Below are 25,449 nucleotides of genomic sequence, written 5' to 3'. Positions count from 1 at the left end.
AAATAGAAAAATCAATCCTAAAATGTATATGGAACCAAAAAGATGTTGAATAGCCAAAGCAGTCTTGAGAAAGAACAAAGCTGGAGGCATCACATGTCCTGATTTCAAAGTATACCAGAAGGCTATAATAATGACAACAGTTGGTATTAGCATAAAAAAAGACATAAGAGACCAGTGAAGCACAAAAGAGAGCCCAGACATAAACCCATCCATATATGGTCAATTAATCTTCAACAAAGGAGCCAAGAATATACAAGGGGAAAAGGATAGTCTCTTCAATAACTGGGGCTGGAAAAACAGGACATGCGCACGCAAAAGGATGAAATTGGACTCCTATCTTACATTACACACAAAAATAAACTCAAAATGGATTAAAGATTTGAACCTAAAACCCGAAACTAACATTCCTAGAAAAAAATACAGGGGATAAGCTCTCTGACAATGGTCTTGGCAATGAGTTTTTAAACTTGATACCAAAAGCAAAGGTAATAACAGCAAAAATAAGCAGATGGGATTTACATCAGACTGAAAAGCTTCTGCACTGCAGAGGAAACTGAACATAATGAAAAGGTAACTTATGGAATAAGAGAAGATATTTGCAAACTACATATATCTGATAAGGGGTTAATATCCAAAATATACAAACTCATACAATAGCAGAAAATCCAAATAACCCAATTAAAAAATGGGCAATGAACCCAAATAGACATTTTTCTAAAAAAGATACACAAATAAGCAGGTGTATGAAAAGGTACTCAACGTCACTAATCATTAAGGACATGCAGAAACACCATGATGAGATATCATCTCACATCTGTGAGGATGTCTGATATCCATCTCACATCTGTGAGGATGTGGAGAAAAGGGAACATTTCCTGTACACTGTAGGTGAGAATGTAAACTGGCACAGTCACTTTAGAAAACAGTATGAAGATGTCTCAAGAAATTAAAAACAAAATTACCATGTGATCCTTTGGTATATACCTGAACAAAAAGAAATCTCTATCTTGAAGAGATATCTATAACTGCAGCATTATTCATTCTAGCCAAGGTATGGAAACAGCCTAAGTGTCTGACAACGAATGAGTGGACAAGGAAAATGTGGCATGTATTTGTGTTTAAATACAAATGTATTTTACATATGTAAATATGCAAATACTTTACATATATAAATGTATATGTGTAAAGTACATTTTATAAAATGTATATAAATGTATAAATGTATAACATATTAGTGGACACATGTTACATATATGATACACTATATAACATATATCTACAGTACAGATATACATTTATATATGTGTACACAGACATATATATGGTGGAATATTATTCAGCCTTTAAAAAAGAAGGAAATCCTGACATTTGTGACAACATGGATGAACCTAAAGGGCATTATGCTAAGTGAAATAAGCCAGGCAGAGAAAGACAGATGGCACATGGAATTGCTTAAATGTGGAATCTAAAAACAAGTTGAACTCAGAGAGTAGAATGGTGGCTGCCAGGGACTAAGGGAATGGGGGGAAATAGGAAGGAGTTGGTAAAACTACAGTTATAAGATGAATAAGGCCTGAGGTTACAATGTATAACATGTGACTACAGTTAATAATACCATATTCTATAGCTGAAATTTGCTAAGAGAGTAGAACCTAAGTGTTTTTACATACACACACACAGAAGGTGAATATATGAGGTGATGGAACTACTGGCGGGAATCCTTCCATAATTCATATGTATATCACTACATTGCATGCTTTAAATATTATCTTTCAATTATACTTCAGTAAGTAAAAAAGATAGCATTTGCTAAAAGAAAGTGCTATAATTCGGCTTCCCTGGCGGCTCTCAGTGGTAAAGAACCCACCTGCCAATGCAGGGAGACACAGGTTTGATCCTTGGGTTGGGAAGGTCCCCTGGAGAAGGAAATGGCAACTCACTCCAGTATTTTAGCTTGGGAAATCCCATGGATAGAGGAGCCTGGCAGACTACAGTCCATGGGGTTGCAAAAGAGTCATACAGAACTTAGCGACTAAACAAGATAATTATTCTTTACATGAACAAATTAACTGTACATAATAGAAAATTATTTTAGGAGCTATAAGAACAAATAGTTGAAAACCAGTGCTCTATGAGATATGAATTAAAAAGAATGTAAGCACGATGATAAATCAGAATTTTTATTTAGGCTGCTAAGTTTCTCTGATACACAGAATGTGCCTTGAGAAAGACACCATTTGTGGACCAGGTCCATGAAATAGTTGGTGTTCCTGTTAGAGAGGCAGTGTGGTTGGGGAAAGAGAACAGGTTCTGCCCCTTCCTGATCTTTCTGACTCTCCATTTTCATTTTCTCTGTAAAATGGAGAGTAATCTCAAACCCTATAAGCTTACCATGAGAATCAGAACTAACAGCTATAGTTAATAGCTCAGTGCTTGGCAGCACGTCACTGGCCCTAAAAGGTAGCCATTATACAGTCTCATATATTTTAGTCTTTGGGTTGAAACTAAAGTTATTTACTGCCTTCTTAAAGGAGAAAATTTAGTTACTAACTCAAACACTTCTGATATGCATTTTAAGATTTTAAGTCATTTTTTCCAATAATAACAACAGATTTTAGATTAGTCATTAGTCCTGCTGGATGTTCTCTGTGAGAAAAATGCATTTTAAGATTTTAAGTCATTTTTTCCAATAATAACAACAGATTTTAGATTAGTCATTAGTCCTGCTGGATGTTCTCTGTGAGAAAAATGGATGGCCCTGTAGGTCAGGAATACAGGCTATACCCACCCACAGTTGGGGATATTATCAATAATGAACAATTGGGTAAGTTAATATTCAGCCAGAATACCATTACTAGACAACATCTGACACATAAATAGTAAAGTCTTAGTCCTGACATCACCTGGGAACTTGTTACAATGCAAATGTTGAGGTCCGCTCTTTGCCTTCACAATTGGAATTCACCATTTAACAAGATTCCCAGGTGATTCAATTGAACGTTAAACTGTGAGAAGCACTGGTAAAGAACAGGCTATGAGCAGGGAAGATAACACCACCAGGCGTATATGTAATTCGAGTGGGAAAGCTGAGTAAGGACCATAAAGAGCCTAACTTGTAACGACAGACTGATAGATACACATGTCTATAAACACACAACTCATACACAGGTGTAGATCACAGTGGTTTTCAATGGGGGGTGGTTCTGCTCCCCAGAAGACATTGGGCAGTGTCTGGAGATATTCTTGGTTGTCAAAGCTGGTGAGATGCTCCGGGCAGGCGTCTACTGAGGCGAGACCAAGGACGCTGCTAAAACATATTACAGGGCCTCTTACCATAAAGAATCAGTTGGCCCAAAATGTCAGTAGTGCCGAAAATGAAGAACCCCTAGCATAGATTATACAAACCTATCGATTGGAAAAGGCACTAGGACATAGTAATTGGAACTATTCATGGGAGAAGGAGCAATAATTTGACCTCACAGTTCTGACGGAAGAATTTCATATCTAGATATCTCAAGATCTGTGCTGTTTTCAAGATTATGAGTATCCTGATTAAAAGCTCTCAGATTTCCTTACCTGCTGTTACTAGTAAAACCAGAGTCAATGATAACCTTGTTACATATAAAATTAGTCAGCTTCAATACCTAAAACCCGTTAACATGCAAAGAAAGATAAAGGATACAAAACTATTACTGTTTGGTTTAAATCCCAAGGAAGGAAGCTGCCTCAGGGGACCCGCAATTGCTAAATTGTGACAGCAAAACTTCTCCTTACGTGAACTAATTTGTCCGTGAAATCTGAACAGATGTGAGGCTATTTATTATCTTAATCACTGCACTTAGTGCACCTATTCACGTAGCTCACTGTGGAAGTATTCCAAGGTTTGCTTAGGAGATGGTGCCACAGACCTTACTGGAGCTGTTATATAATATGTGGTAGATGCTCCTTACTGCCTTTCTAAAATTGGAAAACTCTAGAACTTTGGAAACATTTGGCTTCAAAAGTTTTAGATAAGTGATTGTGAACCTGAAATGACTAACATGCAGTCAATACTCAGCAAATATTTGCTGAAAGCATTCAAATATATATTTGAAAAAAAATACACATAGTCAAATATGTGTGTATATACACACACACACACACACACATACATATATACATCCCTGAAGTAGTAATTAGCAGTGTGACAATTAGTCACACTACACTGTAGTAGTGTTCACACTACACAGTCTGTAGTAGTGTACACACAACAGGTCGGGCTTGCAGCTTGAAATCTTGTAAGACTAGCTAACTTTCCAAAGAAACAACTTTCTTCAATACTATAAACCTCAAACTTCATCCTTCAAAATGTTTCTGGCAAGAAACAGTGAATGATTTAGGATAAACCCATTCACCATACCAGAAACTGCTACTGCTAAGTCACTTCAGTCATGTTCGACTCTGTGCGACCCCATAGACGGTAGCCACCAGGCTCCCCCATCCCTGGGATTCTCCAGGCAAGAACACTGGAGTGGGTTGCCATGTCCTTCTCCAATGCATGAAAGTGAGAAGTGAAAGTGAAGTCACTCAGTCATGTCCAACTCTAGCGACCCCATGGACTGCAGCCCACCAGGCTCCTCCATCCATGGGATTTTCCAGGCAAGAGTACTGGAGTGGGGTGCCATTGCCTTCTCCGACACCATACCAGAAAAGCTGATTCCAATTCAGTAGCATAACTGGTGTCTCCGTCTCTTTCTGTCTGTCTGTCTCTCTCACATATATACACATCCCTGCAGTGTGTAATAGCACCATGTGTAACAAGCACCCAACCGGCCCTGGGATTGATCCATCAGGGCCTCCCTCCTATCATGGATTCTACTGGTTGATGGTTGGGGCTGTAACTCTTTCTGCATATAAATTCCTATCTTCTTCCCTGAAAGGCTTTACCAGACTACCTAAGGTGTGCTCATGGGACTAGTCCAGGGAAATAGCAGGTTCTTAAGAAACAAGTAGTAAGGAAACGCTGAGGCATATGTATTCAAATTGTCACTTTTATGTGTCTACCCATGTAAAAAGGAGCTTGGAAACAGATGGGGATACCAGCCGATTTTCAGAAACTACAGAAAAAGATAAATGAACTTGCACCATGCTGAAAAGATGCATCATGCTTGCTTCAAGAAAACACTGAACACAGTGGAAACAACTGAAATGTCTTTAAACTCTTTTTTGCCAGTTTTGGCAATGCCAGGATCCACTGATGACCATTCAATTTTAATGCTCTTTTCATCATACTCCAAACAATCTTCCCTTCCTCGTATCCTAAGAAAACATACCTTCTTCTCATGAAAATGAAATAGCACATGGCATTGTTTAATAAGCTGAAAAGAAATCCTGAAAAGCTTTTGTGAAACTATTCTCTAATAAAATTCTAAGAACTGTGATGTAGAGAGGGGAAAATATTTCACTGCAGTATTGTTAAATACCATCCTAATGCTCATGTGGGAGGAAGAAGCACTTTGCCAGTTTCTGTAACAACTTCACCACCAGCACAGTTTACCATGGACTCTGCCACTGAGTTGTGAAGCCCCACTGCCTTTCAGGAGGGAGCCACCATGTTTCTCTTCTCAGGTTCCCATGTGTATCAAATGGGAATGGGGCAGGGCCAGAAACCCTGGGCAAGCCTCCTGCCAAGTGTGGATTAGATCATCAACCAACCCACCCCAGCTTCCGCAGAAGTGCACAGGCCACAGCCCTTGGGCCAGCCTGTCAGGTTCTCAAAACAGGAAAAACTAAAAGTGGATCCTCCCCATAAAAAAGTTTGAAAGTTCTTACATCATACAATTATTTTAAACACATTGCCTCTTGCATAGTGTAATTACAGAAGAGCAGATTCGAATCTCAAAAAGGACTCTATTTCCAAGAATACCCCAAGTTAATTTCCCTGTACAATGTTTTAAAAAGAAAGTTCTGTGGGAAGGATTAAAGACTTGCATTGGATAATTAACTCATTCCTAGTAGATAAGATACACTAAAACTCTCTATGCTTGATCAAGAAAACAAATATTTACAACTTTTTCACCTATGACAAGTCCCTCAGTTAAATTCTTCAGGGATTCCATCCTATTTTAGCTTCTGTATAACAATACTGCAAAGCTGTAATTACATCCTCTATAATCAGCCCATTCCCAGTGTAATTAGGAGTGCCACAAATTTAAAACTGTGACCTCAATACTGAGGGAAAAAGTGTGTGGAAGAGAGAGTTTATACTGCATACAATATGTCTTCCATGTTTTATTGACAAATTTAAAACATAAAGAAAAAAATAACATGTTATCAAAGTCATCATTCAAAGGACTCATGATTCAAAATGGTTCCTGATAAGAGTTTTTCCTCCATCATTTCTAATATCTGACACTCATCAAGCTCTTTTGTATCAAATCCCATGCTCTTCCCATATGTTATGAAAACTCTAAACCCCTTCAGGTACTTGTCAGTTCCTCTCATTCAACTACCATCCACTGTAGGAATAAAGATAGATGTGCATTGATTCCTGACACAATGTCAGGCTAGTGTAAACCAAGTTTAAACTGGCAAATAGGTCCATTAGTAAAGTGCCTAACTTATAAGCAATGTGAATAAATTTAATCTTAACTAAGAATAAGGAAGCTGATCAAACATTAGTAATCACATATTGTAATGTTTCAAGCAAACCATTTGATAAATACAATAATAACCACATTAATAAAACAGATCAACAGCAACAAAACTTCTCAAATGCTTATGGGTCAGCACTGTGAGAATCTTAGATGAATAATCTCATTTAGTTTTCACAAATGGCCCCTGGATAATAAAGTAAGTTATCACCTCCAGTTTTCACAGAGGAAACTGAAGCCCAGGGGATGTTAAATAACCGCCCAGGTTAATTAGTTGGTAAGAGTAGGGCCAGTCTTGAAGCTTGGTCCAAGTGAGTCTTAAGCTTGTGCTTGTTTTTACAATCTTCAGGCTACAATGTCTATTGATTATATGTTACACAAGCAATTTAAACCAAACATTCTTGTCCTTACTCTTTCACTAAGGCTCCTGGTGAACGAAAACTGTTAACAATCAATGAGGAGTGGGAAGAAAGCAGGAAGTGGAAAAAAAGAGCAAGATTGCCCACCTCCATCAAATTCAGGAACTCCTTTCCATTACTGTATGAGTTGATACTGTCTAAATTACATACATGTTTACTCACAGCCTGTAAGTTACGAAAGCACCAGTTACAAAATAGAACGCACTCTTGTATTTTTCAGATTAAAAAGGCTGATTGACCAAGAAACTGAGTCCCGGGAGAAGAAGGAGCAGGAGAAAGAGAAGAGGGTCACCGCCCTGAAAGAGGAGCTGACCAAACTGAAGTCTTTTGCTTTGATGGTGGTGGACGAACAACAAAGGCTGACGGCACAACTTGCCCTTCAAAGACAGAAAATCCAGGACCTAACCACAAGTGCAAAGGAAACACATGCTAAACTAGCCCTTGCTGAAGCCAGAGCTCAGGAGGAAGAACAGAAGGCAACCAGACTAGAGAACGAACTGCAAACGCAGACCACAAAATTCCACCAGAACCAAGAAACAATTATGGCGAAGCTCACCAATGAGGACAGCCAAAATCGCCAGCTTCGACAAAAGCTGGCAGCACTCAGCCGGCAAATTGATGAGTTAGAAGAGACAAACAGGTCTTTACGGAAAGCAGAAGAAGAGCTGCAAGATATAAAAGAAAAAATTAACAAGGGAGAATATGGAAACTCTAGTATCATGACTGAGGTGGAGGAGCTCAGGAAACGTGTGCTAGAAATGGAAGGGAAGGATGAAGAGCTCATAAAAATGGAGGAGCAGTGCAGAGATCTCAATAAGAGGCTAGAAAAGGAAACATCACAGAGTAAAGACTTTAAACTTGAGGTTGAAAAACTCAATAAAAAGATTATGGCTCTGGAAAAATTAGAAGATGCTTTCAGCAAAAGCAAACAAGAATGCTACTCGCTGAAATGCAATTTAGAAAAAGAAAGGATGACCACAAAGCAACTGTCTCAGGAACTAGAGAGTTTAAAGATAAGGATCAAAGAGCTAGAAGCCATTGAAAGTCGTCTGGAAAAGACAGAATTCACCTTAAAAGAGGATTTAACTAAATTGAAAACATTGACTGTGATGCTGGTAGATGAACGGAAAACAATGAGTGAAAAATTAAAGCAAACTGAAGATAAGTTACAAGCTGCTGCTTCTCAGCTCCAAGTGGAGCAAAATAAAGTGACAACAGTTACTGAGAAGTTAATTGAGGAAACTAAAAGGGCACTGAAGTCCAAAACTGATGTGGAAGAAAAAATGTACAGTGTAACCAAAGAGAGAGATGATCTAAAAAACAAACTGAAAGCGGAGGAAGAGAAAGGAAATGATCTCCTGTCCAAGGTTAATGTGTTGAAAAATAGGCTTCAATCCCTGGAAGCAATTGAGAAAGATTTCCTAAAAAACAAATTAAATCAGGATTCTGGTAAATCCACAACAGCATTACACCAAGAGAACAATAAGATTAAAGAGCTTTCGCAAGAAGTGGAGAGACTGAAACTGAAGTTAAAGGATATGAAAGCCATTGAGGATGACCTCATGAAAACTGAAGATGAGTACGAGACTCTGGAACGAAGGTATGCTAATGAACGCGACAAAGCTCAGTTTTTATCTGAAGAGCTGGAGCATGTTAAAATGGAACTTGCCAAGTACAAGTTAGCAGAAAAGACAGAGTCCAGCCATGAACAATGGCTTTTCAAAAGGCTTCAAGAAGAAGAAGCTAAGTCAGGTCACCTCTCAAGAGAAGTGGATGCACTGAAAGAGAAAATTCATGAATACATGGCAACTGAGGACCTGATATGTCACCTCCAGGGAGATCATTCAGTTCTGCAAAAGAAACTCAATCAACAAGAGAACAGGAACAGAGATTTAGGAAGAGAGATTGAAAACCTCACTAAAGAGTTAGAGCGGTATCGTCACTTCAGTAAGAGCCTCCGGCCCAATCTCAATGGAAGAAGAATCTCTGACCCTCAAGTATTTTCTAAAGAAGTTCAAACAGAAGCAGTAGACAATGAGCCACCTGATTATAAGAGTCTCATTCCTCTGGAACGAGCTGTCATCAATGGTCAGTTATATGAGGAGAGTGAGGACCAGGATGAGGACCCTAATGATGAGGAGTCTGTGCTTTCCTTCAAATGCAACTCATCCACTCCCTGTCCTGTTAACAGGAAGCTCTGGATTCCTTGGATGAAATCCAAGGAGAGCCATCCTCAGAATGGCAAAATACAGACTAAACCCAATGGCAACTTCATGCAACCCGGAGATTTAGTCCTAAGCCACACACCTGGGCAACCACTTCATATAAAGGTTACTCCAGACCATGTCCAAAACACAGCCACTCTTGAAATCACAAGTCCGACCACAGAGAGTCCTCACTCTTACACAAGCACTGCAGTGATACCAAACTGTGGCACCCCAAAGCAAAGGATCACCATCCTCCAAAATGCATCCATAACACCAGTGAAATCAAAAACCTCTGCTGAAGGCCTGATGAATTTAGAGCAAGGCATGTCCCCAATTACCATGGCAACCTTTGCCAGGGCACAGACCCCAGAGTCCTGTGGTTCCATAACTCCAGAAAGGACAATGTCACCTATTCAGGTTTTGGCTGTTACTGGTTCAGCTAGCTCCCCTGAGCAGGGACGCTCTCCCGAGCCGATAGAAATCAGTGCCAAGCACGCAATTTTCAGAGTCTCCCCTGACCGGCAGTCATCATGGCAGTTTCAGCGTTCAAATAGTAACAGTTCAAGTGTGATAACTACTGAGGATAATAAAATCCACATTCACTTAGGAAGTCCTTACATGCAAGCTGTAGCCAGCCCCGTGAGACCTGCCAGCCCTTCAACACCACTGCAGGATAACAGAACTCAAGGCTTAACTAATGGGGCACTAAACAAAACAACCAATAAAGTCACCAGCAGTATTACTATCACACCAACAGCCACACCTCTTCCTCGACAGTCACAAATTACAGTAAGTAATATATATAACTGACGACCCTTCCTTATCCGGTTTATACTGATATTGCAAGGAACTCAGTCCTTTTTAATTATCCCTCCACATCCCCCCAAAGACTGACTGAACTTGTACTTTGGGAAGGTTTATGCATGAACTATCCAAGAGTATCTGAAACTAACTATTGCCTGCATAGTCGTATCAAGTGTGCACTTACTGTATATCTTTTCATTTACATACCCTGTATGGAAAATATTTAGTCTGCACTTGTTTAAATACATCTTTATGTATTTCATTTTCCATAACTCACATTAATTTGACTGCAACTTGTCTTGGTGAAATACTTTAACATTATAAAGCAGTAAATAATTTGTTATTTTTACCATTGCTTGCTGAATTTTCTTTTGGTCATTCTGTGTTTGTTTGTTTTTTTTTTGCATGTATAATAGAATTTTATTTCCTGTTCATAATGTCTATTAATTCTTCATTAAAAACAAACAGGATCTATTTCCCATTTATAGTCAACTTCTGATCAGGTATTAGAGGAGAAGGAAGTAGCTGAAATAAATAAAATTTTATGGCTCTTTGATTTCAAGGTGAACTACAAGATCTCACAGGAGCAAACTTGACTTCACGCTTGAGATGTTTCCTAATATCCCTGGTGCCCAGCACAGTATTTAGCACATATTAGGAATTTAGAAACTTAATAAAATGTTTACTCATAATCGCTGAATAAAATAATATTAATTTGCTTTTGTGAGCATGTATGAGCTGAGGCATGTCAGGTGAAAGAAAGAAGTGTGTTAGGAAGCCAGAAAAAGCACCTTTGGAAATACAAGTTACCTTGACAATCAAGAGTTGACTGTGTTTCTACCATACATTAAAAATCCCCTTAACATGTCTGTCTACATCTAAACAGCCACTAAAACATATGCTAGAAATCAGCCTAGAATTAGCCACTAAAACATATGCTCTTGAACACTCTGCTTCAAACCAAAAATGTCATTATTGTTCTTTTCTCCTATTTGGCTCCCAGAATAGTTTGAACTACTTAAGGTAGCTGCTTCCAACCTTACTTGTTAGTGGTCTGCAGTCAGAAGCTTAAACTTGACTGTAGGTTGTTGTTTTTTTTTTTTTAACCTCCCAACAAGCAAATAAAAAACAAACATAAGTTATAGAAAAGGCATATTTTTTAAAATACTGTATGTTAGTTGAGGAATTTTCTTCTGTGATTATTGTTATATGATTTTCAAGGTAGGTGAGAAAAACTCAGTAATCCTTAAAGAAAGAAAAAGCATCCTAGGAATTCTGATACTGGGACTGTCAGCATAATCTGTACCTCTGTAGCAGAGAACAACAGCTTTCAGAGGAACATTTCATATTACAAATCTGGTCCCCAAGCCACATTCCAAAAACATGATTTCAGACAAAGTAGCTCACTGCCATTTTCCCTTTTCCAACCTCATAACTGTTAATTTAGTGTGGTCAATTTTATTGCCAGTTATTGATTTTAAACACAATTCATTTAGACACCCAGGAAAACTGTGAGCATCTTTAGAAGTAAAAGCCATCTTTCACAATTATCCTCCTTTTCCTGCAAAATCAATTTCATGATAGCAAAGCAAGGATTTGTTGACAGAAACACTTCCATGGTGATGAACTGCAACACCAACGCTGTGGGCTTGCATCATCATTAAATAAATTTGGATGAAAGCTGAGGTTAGTGATGAATGAGAAAGCTTCTGTTTAAACACATTTATCATGGGAATCGGCAGTGACCCAACTGTATTACAGAATACATGATGGTCTAAATGTTTTTCAAAACTGTTTTTAAGTTACCTTGGATTAGAACTTTAGAAGAAACTACAACTGTTATTTTATATCTTTTAAAGTAGACACTGATAATGTTGCTACATGGGATATCTTTTAAGATAATAATCAAGAGAGTACATATAAAGTTTTGGTGAATAGTGATCAACTAATAAAAAACAGAAATAGTTTATAATCAACTAATAATAAACAGAAACTAGAAAGAATTAAAATACAAAGTCTTCCCAGCATTTCCCAACTTTGTCACATAATGACATAAACAGAAAACACACTGGATGGATAAAGAGGCAGAGGTGATGAGCTGAGGGACTCCTGTCACGCCCAGGTTCCTCCCGGCTGCCCCAAGTACTGAGGAAAAGATCCATTTTGGGCACACTTGTAACTAAGAGTTTGAGAGGCTCTGGACTATTCATTAGTTGAACTGTTTTGTAAGGATTCAATTTCTTATCTTATGTGAACCAAGCAATTTTATATAATAAAGTTAATACCCCAAGTCCTGTGCTCTATGATTATAATACATAAATTCTCATTTCATCATCCTGCTCCAGATATTAACTACAAATAGGCTTCCCAAGTAATTAACATTATTGGAAATCTACTGGACTTTCAAGGAACTGAACTTCTTTTAGAGGTTCCTCTACTAGGACTACTTTGGTGTAACAATTCATATCCACATCAAAATTTACGAACACTGTCGTATTAATAACATATATAGATTACTAAAAGTGCTACTAATCAAAGTTTATGGTAGAGAGCATCATCTCTTAAAAAAAAGTTTCTTTTCCATAAAATCATACAAAGAATGACACAGACTACATTTTTGGCCTTTAATTTCAAAAATAATTCTTCATAACTCTGTGTGCTTATGTGTGCATATGTGTATGTGGGGTTCCAGGACTTTCTTTTTATTGCACATAAAATCACAGACGAATCCTGAAAACTAGGAAGGAGAGAGGAAATGTCACTGGAAAATCTTCATATGAGATATATGGAAGTGGAGGGTTGTGTTCTTGAAGAAAAGAAGGCCCTTGAGAGGCTCATAGGAGACATGATTGTTTCTATAAACATCTGAAAAAATATCTTCCTTTCATTTCATCTGAGGTCCTAGCTTCAGAACCAAGATTCATTTTACTCAGTCCCTGATCCTTTTAACTTTTTGAGCTGCAGCATTCTATCACGGTTTTGAATGATTCTATTTTATGACATTTTATTTTATTTTGTCAATTTATTTTAATGACATTCTTCTTGCCTTTTAAGACCATTTCCAAAGCTTTCCCAAGGAGGCCACTGCTCTGAGTTATCCTTACAAGAAGGACATTATACATTACAACAACTGGATCTTTACATACAAAGCAAAGTCTCTCTATGTGTTCAAGATGATGACAGGATTATATAAATTCTGTTAGTACTTAGAGAATTTCTACAACTACATTTCAGAATGCCAAGACATTAGGCAAAGGATAAACTAGGTTGCACTGTGAGATGACCATAAAAGGGGTATTTAATTTAAAATTTTTAGACTTGTAGTATAAAGATTCTGTGATCTTTATTGACTAAAATATAACTCCACACAAAAACATTTTTCACAGCTGTTTGATACTTAATCTTTACCAAGTGAGTCTCCTTTGAAACTTGTTAGACAAAGGCAGAGAGAGAGCTTTAATAACACTCTAGTTTCCCTACATTTTGGCTTCTGATATTGTCTTTTCCTCCAGATAATCATTTTGCTTTGCAATCCTAAGAGAAAAAATAATTAGGCAATAATGCATGCCCAAAACAATAGGATCTACATTTCTCAAAGTAAAATTCAAAACACATTATGAAAATCCGCTGATGGTCCCACCCAGAGTTATCAAATCCCAGTCTCTGAGGATAGGGCCCAGGAAGCTGCATTTTTTTAACAAGTTCCTCTGCTGATTACTATGTACCTAAAGAAGGACTTGGGCTTCCCATGCAGCACTGATGGTAAAGGACCCACCTGCCAGTGCAGGAGACATAAGAGACACAGGTCCAATCCTTGGGTCAGGAAGATCCCCTGGAGGAGAGCAAAGCAACCCACTCTAGTATTCTTGCCTAGAGAATCCCATGGATAGAGGAGCCTGGTGGGCTACAGTCCATAGCGCTGCAAAGAGTTGGACATGACTAAAGCCACTCAGATATATCTACTGATATATTGATAAACACTAGCAAATACGTTCTGACTCTAGTCTTGCTCTATCAGAATGAATTACACCTGTTTCAGGAAGTGTGACTATTCCACCCTCTAGTGGCTGGCATGACAAACATGGCTTATTCTCCAGGTTTTCTTTTTATTCAAAAGAAAAGCTCAATAAAAACTGCCATTTTATAAGGTGGGAAGGTTCCCAGTTTTACAACAGTAGCAAAGCATACATGTCTGAATCTTTGAGCAGTAGCAGGCTGTCTGACAACTACAAGCTCTGTTTCACCTTCAGGTCCCTGGGCCTCAACATAACCCTACAGCATTTCTTGGGAATGGTCCAGAACATACATTAAAGAGAGCAGTTTGGATGAGCCAAAACAAAGGACTCCATTCACCTTAGGCCACAGTGAAGCAAAGCCAAGAAAGAATAAGGAAGATAAGTGGTTCAATAAAATCCCCAAACCTTAAAACTCATTTTCATTTAGATTAAGCTCCAAGTCCTTGCCTTTGTAACTGGTGGATCCTTCTACTGTGCAGTCAGAGCAGGTAACCCCCAAAGGCAAGGCTGTAGGGTAAAGAATCCTTAGGGAGTCGAGCAAGTTAGCCAGCCAACACACTTCTAAGTACCCTATAATCTGATAATACATTAACGCTGTTCATATGGCAACACATGCAACTCTGTCAATATTCTATCAGGACACCAGGTTTTACAACACTTAGAACAGTGCCATAAAAATATAATCTGGGCTAACCTTTAGCACTGCAGTCAGAAATCTGACAGATAATCCTCTTGTGGCCTCATTTTCAAATTTATTTTTGTCACAAAATTACTGACAAGAGAAATAAAATTTATCGAGTTATGTGAGATAATTTTTTGAAAGCCTAAAAGTTGTATTTTAGTGAGTTCCTTTTCCCACATAGCCAAGTGGTTCTGTATGATATTTTTGTGAGGTTATCTAAAACACACCCTTTTTTTTGCCTATCAGTTTTGTTTCTTTTTCAAAGGCTAGTCATCTCTGAATAATCAACAATAGGCCCTACAGATCTACAAAGGCTGTCTCACTCTCTGCCATTCTTTAGGCCTCTGGAAGGGTGGAGTAAGATTACTGACATAGCACCCCTGTCTCAGTGACATCACAGCATCTCAGCATTAGTGTCTCCTCTTCAAAGAACCACAGTGGACACAACGGATCAATCCACCGATAGTGACAAACTGAACGGGGTGGGTGCTAAGGAGAAAGATTCACTGAGCTTCAAGAGCTTCCTATATCTGATATACAGAGATGAGAATCTGGAATCAGACTAAAATAAGCCTCAAAGCAACTTTAAAAATCTGCGCTGAGGAGTTTCATTGCATAAGGCTTGTTTCTACTAATTTGATAGACAGGCCTAGAGCACATGCATATTTGAACGTTTTTGTTTGTATTAATACCTTTTACCTTTGTCTCTTTCAAAGATACCATACTACAAACCAGTATTTTCAGATGAGCTTTCCATTCTTCACATGCCTTTGGAAGAAATAGAAGTCTAGACAACCAACCAACTTTGCTTTGGTGGGCAAAATGGGGGAAAGGTGGGTTTCAGCAGGATTCCTAAGAACTTAAGAAATAACCCTTTACTGTTTAGATCTTTCTAAAGTCTTCTGTGAGGCGTTTCAATCCCATTTGTATTAGCTTATAATACAGAATCATTACAAGTGATTCTATGTCTTCTATGAGGATACAAGCACCATTCATTCCTCAACAAATCACTTACAAGAATGAACCCACAAACATTTATGAAACACCCAATATTTACTCATTGCTGTGCAAGACAGCTATGCAGGTGATAAGATTTAGAATCTAAGGCAAGAGTTGAGAACTACCTTAAAAGGTAATTAAGAGCACAATACAGAAAAGGAATTCTATAGACAGCAAGTTCTATAGGCATTTGGAGGAGGAATAGATTACCCTGGACAGGGTTCAGGGGTCAGGTTTCAGACACAGATAGGATCTGACTGGAGGAGAGGTAGCTGTCTGAGAGAGAAGGAAAACTGGGACAGAGATTCCAGAAGGTTCTCAGAGCAGAGGTGCGGGGGCAGGCAGGAGAGCAGAAAACCAGCATTCGAGGAACAGTGAGTGATGCAGTGTGGCTGACATTGACACGGCTGGGGAGTGGTCACAAAGAGTCAGACACGATGGAGCGACTGAATAACAAGATGCAAAAGGCACAGTATTGTCAGAACCTGAAGGTCCTTGACTACCATGCTAGGGCACTCTGTCCTCAAAGACGTTCTCTGGGTAGTGAGATAGAGAAAACTAATGCTTTATACACTGTTATTTTATTTCGTAATAACCCTGTAAAGTGGATATCATCACAATTTTAGAGATGAAGCTATCTCAGTGCAAAGGGGAAGCATAATAAATCGTATCTAATCCAGCTCAGAACACAGACCGGGCGCCTAACATTAGCTGCCTATTCTCTGCCTCACAGTCTGCCGCTTCAGCCAGAACACTCGGAACACCCCTACATACACACACGGGGCTTTTCCCTGCTTCTTCCCCACTGCTCTGCTGCTGCTGCTAAGTTGCTTCAGTCGTGTCCGACTCTGTTCGACCCCATAGATGGCAGCCTACCAGGCTCCCCCGTCCCTGGGATTCTCTAGGCAAGATCACTGGAGTGGGTTGCCATTTCCTTCTCCAATGCATAAAAGTGAAAAGTCAAAGTGAAGTCGCTCAGTTGTGTCCAACCCACAGCGACCCCATGGACTGCAGCATACCAGGCTCCTCTGTCCATGGGATTTTCCAGGCAGGAGTACTGGAGTGGGGTGCCATTGCCTTCTCCACCCCACTGCTCTACCTGGAGAGAATTCTCTGCTCTAATCTAGTGATCTACAGCGAAAGGTCTGGCTCGAGCTTGACCTCTTCTGAAAGCTTCCAAGATCACCATAGACAAGAGCAGCAATCTGCCTCTTCTTTCAACTCCTCCCATCTACAGACCACTGTTAAGAGCTAATGAAGGTGAAAGGCCAAGCCCCACACCAATGGGCAGGCTTGGGAAAGACTGACTGGGGATGATGCTGCAGATAGAAGATGCGAGAAAGCAAGACCAAGGAGAGGTACAAGTTGTCAGGGAGCACTAAAGCTGCAGTCCAACCCCACTCTATCCTAAAACAGGAGTCTGCAGGCAAAAGCACAAACTCCAGGAGTGAAGAATGAGTTTGGACAGGCTATCAGTCTGTGAAGAACAGAGGTACCTGATCTCCTCAGAGGTGGCTGGAGTGAAAAGCATCAGAAATGAGTGACAATGATCCACAGAAGCAACATCACAACCACACACATCAAAGTTTGTAAGTAGGTGGCCACGTTGACAGTCCTGACAGTCCTGACCCAAAATCTCCAGAGAAGGCAATCTAGGGATCAAGGTCTAGTCATCAAAAAGACAAGCACCACCAGCTTAGCCCAGAGGTGGTGAGACTTCTGCCTTTGCAGAACCCTAGAAAATCTTCCTGGGATGGCATACCCTAATTTAGGGTTTCCATTTCTCAAGCAGCATCATGACTTATAAGAAAAGATTTAAGGTCCCAAAATCACTTTACAAAAAAAGAACTGTGTATTTTTTGAGCTCGGGGAGAAATGTTAGGGTTCAACCTTGCATGCATGCATGCTCAGTCGCTTCAGTCATGTCCGACTCTTTGAGGCCTCATGGACTGTAGCCTGCCAGGCTTCTCTGTCCATGGGATTCTCCAGGCAAGAATACTGGAGTGGGCAGCCATGCCCTCCTCCAGAGGATCTTCCTGACTCAGGAATCAAACCCGCATCTCCAGCATTGTAGGCAGATTCTTTACCCATTGAGCCACATGGGAAGCCCAAGGTTCAACCTTGTCAGTCTCTAAATTCTGCTTCCAATTCAGAATTAAATAACTGTAAACTTAGGGAGTTATCACAAATAAAATTGTCATTTTAGAGAAAAATCTTCATATTGATCTCCAATTATCTCTCACAACAATTGCTGTTTAGTTGCTAAGTTGTGTCTGACTCTTTTTGCAACCCCATGGACTGTATCCTGCCAGGCTCCTCTGTCCCTGGGCTTTTTCAGGCAAGAGTACTGGAGCAGGTTGCCATTTCCTTATCCAGGGGACCTTCCTGACTCAGGGATCGAACCCGGATCTCCTGCTTTGCAGGCAGATGCTTTACCATCTGAGCCACCGGGGAAGCCTGAGCTACCAGGGAAGCCCCTCATTACAATTAAGTACATATAAAGACCTGCTTCAATGCAGCCACTCAAAGCAATTCCTCAAGAACAATTTACCAGCCTTTACCATTTAGTCAGTTGGCTGTTTTTTCCCCTTCTCTTTTTTAAAAAAAGAGCTATTCCTTTTCTGTTCTCTACCTTTTAATGGAGTTCTTGCTTAAATTCACTGATACCAGTCAGTTTTGAGGCCTTAGAGAAATATCATTTTATAGAAAGAGGAGTTAAAACTGCAATAGATCCCTAAAGAGTCCATTACATGAGAAACATTTAAACACCTGACGGGTCCCTTCAGGGTAGCTGGGATCACTCTGAGAAGGACAATCTCTCTCACAGTGACAGACACAAGCAGCACAATTTTTTATATAAAAGTTTATTCTGATTATAATAATGCATATATATTGCAAAAATTTTAGAAAATATAAATGCTGCTGGAGTTGCTGATTTTAGCTTCTAAGAAGCGTAATGAGAGGACTAGGGAGAACAATGGACAATTAATACTATTTTCTTAGGCCAACCTATCAACTATGGCTCTATTCCAGGCGTTCTCAGACTGCCAATAAGGAAGGAAATGTGCTAAGGGGGACCATCCTGTAGTTACTGAACACCCCTGTGCTAAGGAGTGGCAGACCCCCTCAGAGACTGCAAGCTTAAGTAATCTGTCTCCTCAGCCCAAACATAATGGCCCAGGGGCCAGCCTGGTGACCACAGGAGAGGGGCAGGGTTTCCCTCCCCTCAGAGAGCCAATCAATGCCTGGAAAACGGCTCAATCACTGTGCATTGTTCAAGTACCGGAAAGAAATGTCTCCTTAGAGGGCTACTCTCAGAACTAGTCACACTCTTATCAGTTAATAAGACAGGCAGCCTTGTAGTGGGAATGTGGGCATAAAACTCACCTCTCAGGCTTTGGGAAAAGTATACAGAAGTACCCACGCTGGGAGAAGGAAAAAGTGGCAGGTGAGGGGGAATCACATTTTGTCCCTGGGCTGCCTCAGCCACTTGAATGGTATCAGCAGTTTTTCTATGATGATTCTCAAAGCAGCATCTCCAAGTTTTCAATGCCTACCAAACAGCTGCACATGGAAGATGGGACTGCACTTCAAACTGGGCATGTGCCTAGACCCCTGGGCTCTGTCACTCTCGGACTGCTCTCTGGATTGCTTTGTCTCACTTCTGGTGGTGGTCCACCACCTTCCCGGTCACCCAGGGTCAACATCTGAGTCCTGTTCTCCATATCTATGCTCATCCTCTAGATCCAGCCGACCACTCTGCCCTGGTATTTCTCCCTCTGCCCTCTCTCTTTTATGTGTGCTAGTACTCCCCACAACCAGACTTCAGAACAGATGCTACTGTAAAATAGTTAAACTATTGGATTTAACCCCATACCTCTAATACAACCTTCACTTGTGTTGCTGGTGATCTTTCTACAGCACTGTCCTGACCATGGCAATTCTCCAGTCCCTCGCCTCAAAACCGCACTTATTTAGCACTTACGTTACTGAGTGGCCCAAATCCAAACTTTCAATCAGGCCTCCACCTGTCACCTCCTCTCCCTTTGAAACTCTGGACATAATGTGTGCCCTCACCAGGACGCTGTACTGACCATCTCCTCACACACCACAGGCCTTCTAGCGCTATGCCTTTGCTCATGCAGTTCCTCGGACAATAACGCTCTTCCCTCTTCGTTCCTTTACTGAAATCTTACTCCTACCTTAAGTGTCAATTCCTCCAGAAAATTATTTTTCTCAATTTTCCTCTGAGTTTCCAAAACATTTCTGTTTATACTTTTATTATAGCACTTAATTTTGCCTCATTATAGTCTTTTGTCACCCCTCTTACACTATAATCCTATAATCTCTTGAATAAGAATAAGCTGTCATTTATGGCTTGAAACTCTCATATTAATGTTTCTCAAAATGCAGTCACTGATCGCATTTATCAGAATTACCAAGGCCTCCACAGATTTCCACATACCCAAACCTGTGAAGTCCAATGCAAGGAATCTGCGTCTTAACAAGTTGCCTGGCTCATTCTTGGGTTTATAAAAGTTAAGAACCACTGTATTACAGTATCCAGGACTTAAATACTGCTGGTAATAGGAGCTCAGCAAAAGTGCACAGGTCTAACAACACACCTGGGGGCCACAGTTGAATTGCATTTGTTGTTTTCATAGAATCACTGAATGTCAGGGTCAAAGGGCATTATAGATGGTATAACTGCTTCAATTTTTGAACAATTAAAAGACAGAAAAAGACAAGACAGAATATGTTTTCAAATAAACTCTAAAAAAGAAAGACAATGAATAGACTAAGCAGGATGAGGACAGAAAAGGATATCTGAAGGTTTTCTGGGCCAGAGGTGGTTAGAAACACAGCCCAGTAACTGGCACTGCCTGGTCAACTGCTGGAACTATGCTTAGCAATATGTTTCCAAGAATTAATTGGAGAGATGGGAGAGCAAGAGATAAAGCAGAAAAACAAGAAACATAAAATAACCAAAGAAGATAAATTATCGTTATGATCAAGAAATGAGTACCTTAAGAACAGATACAAAGAAAAAGACAAGTAAAAAAGAAAAGAAAAAAGCAAAGATAATAATGTTGACATTAGTAACAACTAGCACTTTGGATAGGCTAGGGACTTTCCTACACAGTATCTCTACCCGCTAAGGAACTTGTAAGTCGGCAGTCTAATCCTAAGGGTTACAAGATGAGGAAACTACGGTCGGCCACAGGCTGACTGGCTTGATCAAGCACACACAGACAGTGGTGCCAGAACCAGAATCGAGATCCACCCAGGTCTACCTGGCGCCACACCCAGTGCTCTAGTCACTAACCCAAGGCTGTTGTAAAATATAAGCCGGAGGATGATTTTTAAAAGTTATGTGGGTGTATGTAAGGGAATGAGAAAGAGGGGAGTGGGTATCAAAATAGAAGAAAAAGAAAAAAAGCTGAGGTGAAAAACCTGACAGATGAATAAAAAGAAAGGGGATAAACAAAACAGTTCAAGGTTAGTATATTTGAACATCCTATTTCTAAATGGGATGCTATGTGTCTGTACACAAAAATGGAAGTAACTAGGTTAGGAAGGATTTTTGAAAACTGTATTTCGATGCTTATTCTTAGACTGCCCATGGTGTAATTACCACAGAAAGACTGGGAGGTGACTAGGTACAACCACAAACCATGTTACATTATAAAACGAAGGCATCAATTTCCTCTAGCCTTCACCTCAGAAACTGGACAACTCTTAAATATAAATCACAGCACAGCAGTTCTATTTAAAACCAAACGTTCTCTCACAAGACATTAGTGGGAATGAGCTAATGAAACTACAGAGTTTCCTTTAGAAGGACCGTTTGCCATATAAAACTAAAATTTTAGTGACAAAGTTTTATTGTATAATGAGGAAGTTCTGAAAAAAATCAAGAGAAAGAAGCCAAAGCAGCATATGAAATTCTGGGCTATCTGCCAGATTCATTATCTGTTGTTTCCTTTAAAAAAAAAAAATTATCAGTGATTTACCAAACAATACAAAAGACAAAAGAAGGCAATAATATTCCAAAGACATTTTTTCTCAATTTAGTATTTCCTTCTTTTCATCACCATATCCATCATCATTACTTATGTACTTTCCCATAAACAGAGATAAAAACAAAAATACAAAACACTGTCATTCTGATAAGACCAGGGCCTTGACCAAGCATTCCACAGCTGGGTCCCTAAGCAAGTCAGGCAGCCCTGAACCTACCCCTCCCTTGCCTACCACAGTGACCACAGATGAAAACCACTCATGGTCTCTGGAAGTCCTGAGCCTTTCAACCTCTAGAGTTAAAGGTGTAATGAGGGCCCTGCAGTCCCTGGAGTCAAGAACACTCCTGATGGAACACAGCTTTCTTATACAATATGTTGCCAATACATCTCCAAAAAGTTCAAAGTACTTACACAGTTAATTTCATTTAGAAGAAAGGAAACATTCTGACTCCAGCTGTATAACTAGGATCTGATAGTTTCCTCATACAAGGAAACTAATTTTGTTCTGGTGTTTGCCCTCCAAGATAGTGTGAAGGAGCACAAGGATCAAGTAGAAATTGGATTGAAGAATTGAGATTTTGAATAAAACATTTTCACCTTTCAGTACTTCTTTTGGTCATTAAGGCTCACTGCCATCTCATGACTTGCTGTAATCACAATCATATAGATAGCTCCGTTTCTTTTAAGAACTCACAGGCTAAACAAGCTAACATTTTAAGAACTTAATAAATTCTCCTTTTCTTTCTACTGTTACCTAAATATAAGTGAGGCCTCTGCCTCTCTGAACTCAGCATCTTTTAAACTTGTAATCCATTCCAAACCCCAATCTCCATGTTAAACTGAGTTAAACATTAAAAAAAAAAAAAAAAAAAACCACAGACTTTTCTTCTATGAATGAGCTTTCCAACTTGCTTAATCTCCTCCAAGACATCTGCTTTCTGATGAAACCCAGGAACCTCCAATTCTTATTCACTGTGTGGTCTTAAAAGAGCCATATGCATCGATTCCTCCTACAAGATGCTCTCCAAATTTGGATAAAGCTTTCTTGGAGCTATTTGACATAGTGTTCTATAAAAATGATCCAAGAGATGACACATTTTAACGTTCTCTACCTCATTTACTGAAACATGTCCAAGTATAAAATTCATACAAACAAAAAAAAATAGTTTTTTTTTTTTTTTTTTTTTAAGATTTGGAAATGAAATTTAGAGTTGTGCTAATAATATAACTAGCCTCTGCTGCCATCTAAAGGTAAAAACTATGAAGTGAGATCAAGAGTTATCAAGAAAACCAAAATTAACTTGCAGCATCAATGGTGTAGAAACAATGGGAACCCAGTAACTTTCAGGCAGCTGACCCTACCAATGACCATTCCAAGCCATGCTGTCTTTACAAACATGTATCAGTACAGCTCACCAGAAACAGGACCCATCAATACTGTCTTCAATATCAATTAGTTTATTGGACAGATTTCAGTTCTGACTAACCTGTGGTGCTCATTCCACATTCCTAGACAATCTGAGTCGGGAGATTTTGAGATGGGATCTGGGCATCTGCAGTGCTTTAAAAGCCCTCAGGTGGTTCTGATGAGCATCTAGGACCACTGGGCCATGAAACACTGGCCTTCTGCAGTACTAAACCTCCCACACCCAAGCAGACAAGAGTTCTAGGAAGAAAGAAACCTTAAAGCTTATATCTAAATGAGATTCAACTATGGCAGTGTTTATCAAAGTATGTCAGGCTGACCACCCTGCATCAGATAAATCACCTTGAGAGTTTATTTAAAATGCGGATTCCTGGGTGCATTCATAGACATTTAAATGAATTACAGTTTCCAGAGGTAAGGCCGAAGAATCCACAATTTAAGTAGAATCCCAACACAGATTTTTGTACACTGAACAGGACAACTGATCTAAATCTTGACAAAGTTAAAGGACATCACTGAAACCTATTTTGTAAAGGCTATTATTAATGCTGTGGTTATAAGGTCAGCTGACTTACTCATGGTTTGCACAATATGTTGATGTTCACAGAAATGTCCTGATCTCTTAAATATTTCTTTCCTTTTTTATCCTGTAATATAACTTAGTGTTTTTTTTTTGAATTATATACTTAATTACAGAAAATGTAGTGTGTAGAGAAGATATAAGAAAAACAAAAAACACTATAACTCCACTAACCAGAGTTAACCACTGATTTGTTGTTGTTCAGTCACTAAGTTGTGCCTCACTCTTTGCGACCCTAGGGACTGAAGCATGCCAGGCTTTCCTGTCCTTCCCTATCTCCTGGAGTTTGCTCAGACTAATGTCCATTGAGTCTGTGATGCCATCCAACCATCTCATCCTGTGTCGTCCCCTTCTCCTATTGCCCTCAATCTTTCCCAGCATCAGTGTCTTTTCCAATGAGCTGGCTCTTCTCATCAGGTGGCCCAAGTACTGGAGCTTCAGCTTCAGCCATCAGTCCTCCCAATGAATATGTAGGGTTGATTTCCTTTAGGATTGACTGGTTTGATCTCCCCACTGGTGTATTTTCTCCTAGTATTTTCTCTTCAAATATACACAGTTAAAGCGTGTATACGGTTTTAAATCCTGCTTTTAACATTTCCAGTAAACAGTTTTCTATATCATCAAAAGCATCATTATTTAAAGACAGCATAATATTTTCATGTGATTACAGTGTAATTCATTTACTCTATACTGATTATTACAGCCTTAAACTATGTCCACTTTTCACTGTTTTAAATAATGCTAAAACAAAGAGCCTTGCCTGCATCTGTGATTATTTCCTGGCAGGAGAATGATATCGGAGTATCAATACTTCATTTGCTATGCTTGCTGTGCTGTGCTTAGTCTCTCAGTCATGTCCAATTCTTTGTGACCCCATGAACTGTAGCCCACCAGGCTCCTCTGTCCATGGGGATTCTGCAGGCAAGAATACTGGAGTGGGTTGCCATGCTTAGGATTAAGTATTAAAAAAAATGTCAGTAAGAACACTAAAGCCTAACAACTCTCCTAGTGCCTAGGCATAGAGAAGGCTGTACCAAAAGAAAGCATATTCCTCATATAGTTTATAGTTTATTGAAGGATTCATATTTTCTAGCCAAGTCTGTGTAGTATTTATTTGAAAACCTAAATGTGGTTGCTATTAATAGTTAGGGGGCACTTAAAATAAGTGAATGTTTACATAAAGAGACCATGGGACTTTACTGTACTTTTATCAGTATAATAAAAATGTGTAAACAGATTTCTACAGAATAAAAAACAACACAAAGAGGGTTTCTGTAAAAACACTATTTGGAATATATGATGAAAACGACAATGCATTTTTAAAAGATTTCTATTTTTGAGGTCACAGCAAGGAAAGAACAATGCAACAAAACGGGGGAAGTTGTCTTCATCATCGTCATCCCTGTGGGTTATAATGGGAGAACTGCAGTTACCTGAGACCTTTTTCCCGTCTCTTTACCAACACGTATTCTTAATCAAGAATATTTTCCCTAAATAAATAAGAGTATATTTCCAAGCAAATATGAACTATATCAAGCCTTTACTCTTTCACACTCCACAACCTACTTTCCCAGTCAAGATCATTCAACCTGTGACTCCTCTCTCACCCTTCATATGCTGTGGACAAATATTAGTTCAATTGTACCTCCACAATATGTCTT

The 25,449-nt window shown here is 39.4% G+C and overlaps 2 protein-coding genes across 8 annotated transcripts in view; one reads left to right on the top strand and one right to left on the bottom strand.

Moving 5' to 3' along the window:
* The window catches only part of CMSS1 (cms1 ribosomal small subunit homolog), a 395,379-nt gene that overhangs the window by 357,943 nt on the left and 11,987 nt on the right, over positions 1-25,449 (bottom strand).
* Positions 1-25,449, top strand: part of FILIP1L (filamin A interacting protein 1 like) — a 308,326-nt gene that overhangs the window by 278,773 nt on the left and 4,104 nt on the right. For 5 of the 6 annotated variants that reach the window (XM_059887756.1, XM_003585631.6, XM_059887765.1 and 2 more), the window contains one exon: positions 7,272-10,411. In XM_059887756.1, coding sequence (XP_059743739.1) covers positions 7,272-10,068 — 2,797 coding nt within the window. In that variant the 3' untranslated portion in view covers positions 10,069-10,411. Of the gene's footprint in view, positions 1-7,271; positions 10,412-25,449 lie in introns of those variants that run through there. The other variant, XM_002684706.6, reaches the window with a different exon arrangement.

Source organism: Bos taurus, chromosome 1 (assembly GCF_002263795.3).
Source record: "Bos taurus isolate L1 Dominette 01449 registration number 42190680 breed Hereford chromosome 1, ARS-UCD2.0, whole genome shotgun sequence".
Taxonomy (NCBI): Eukaryota; Metazoa; Chordata; class Mammalia; order Artiodactyla; family Bovidae; genus Bos; species Bos taurus.
Note: the sequence above shows the minus strand (reverse complement) of the source record. Positions and strands in the feature narration are given on the sequence as shown.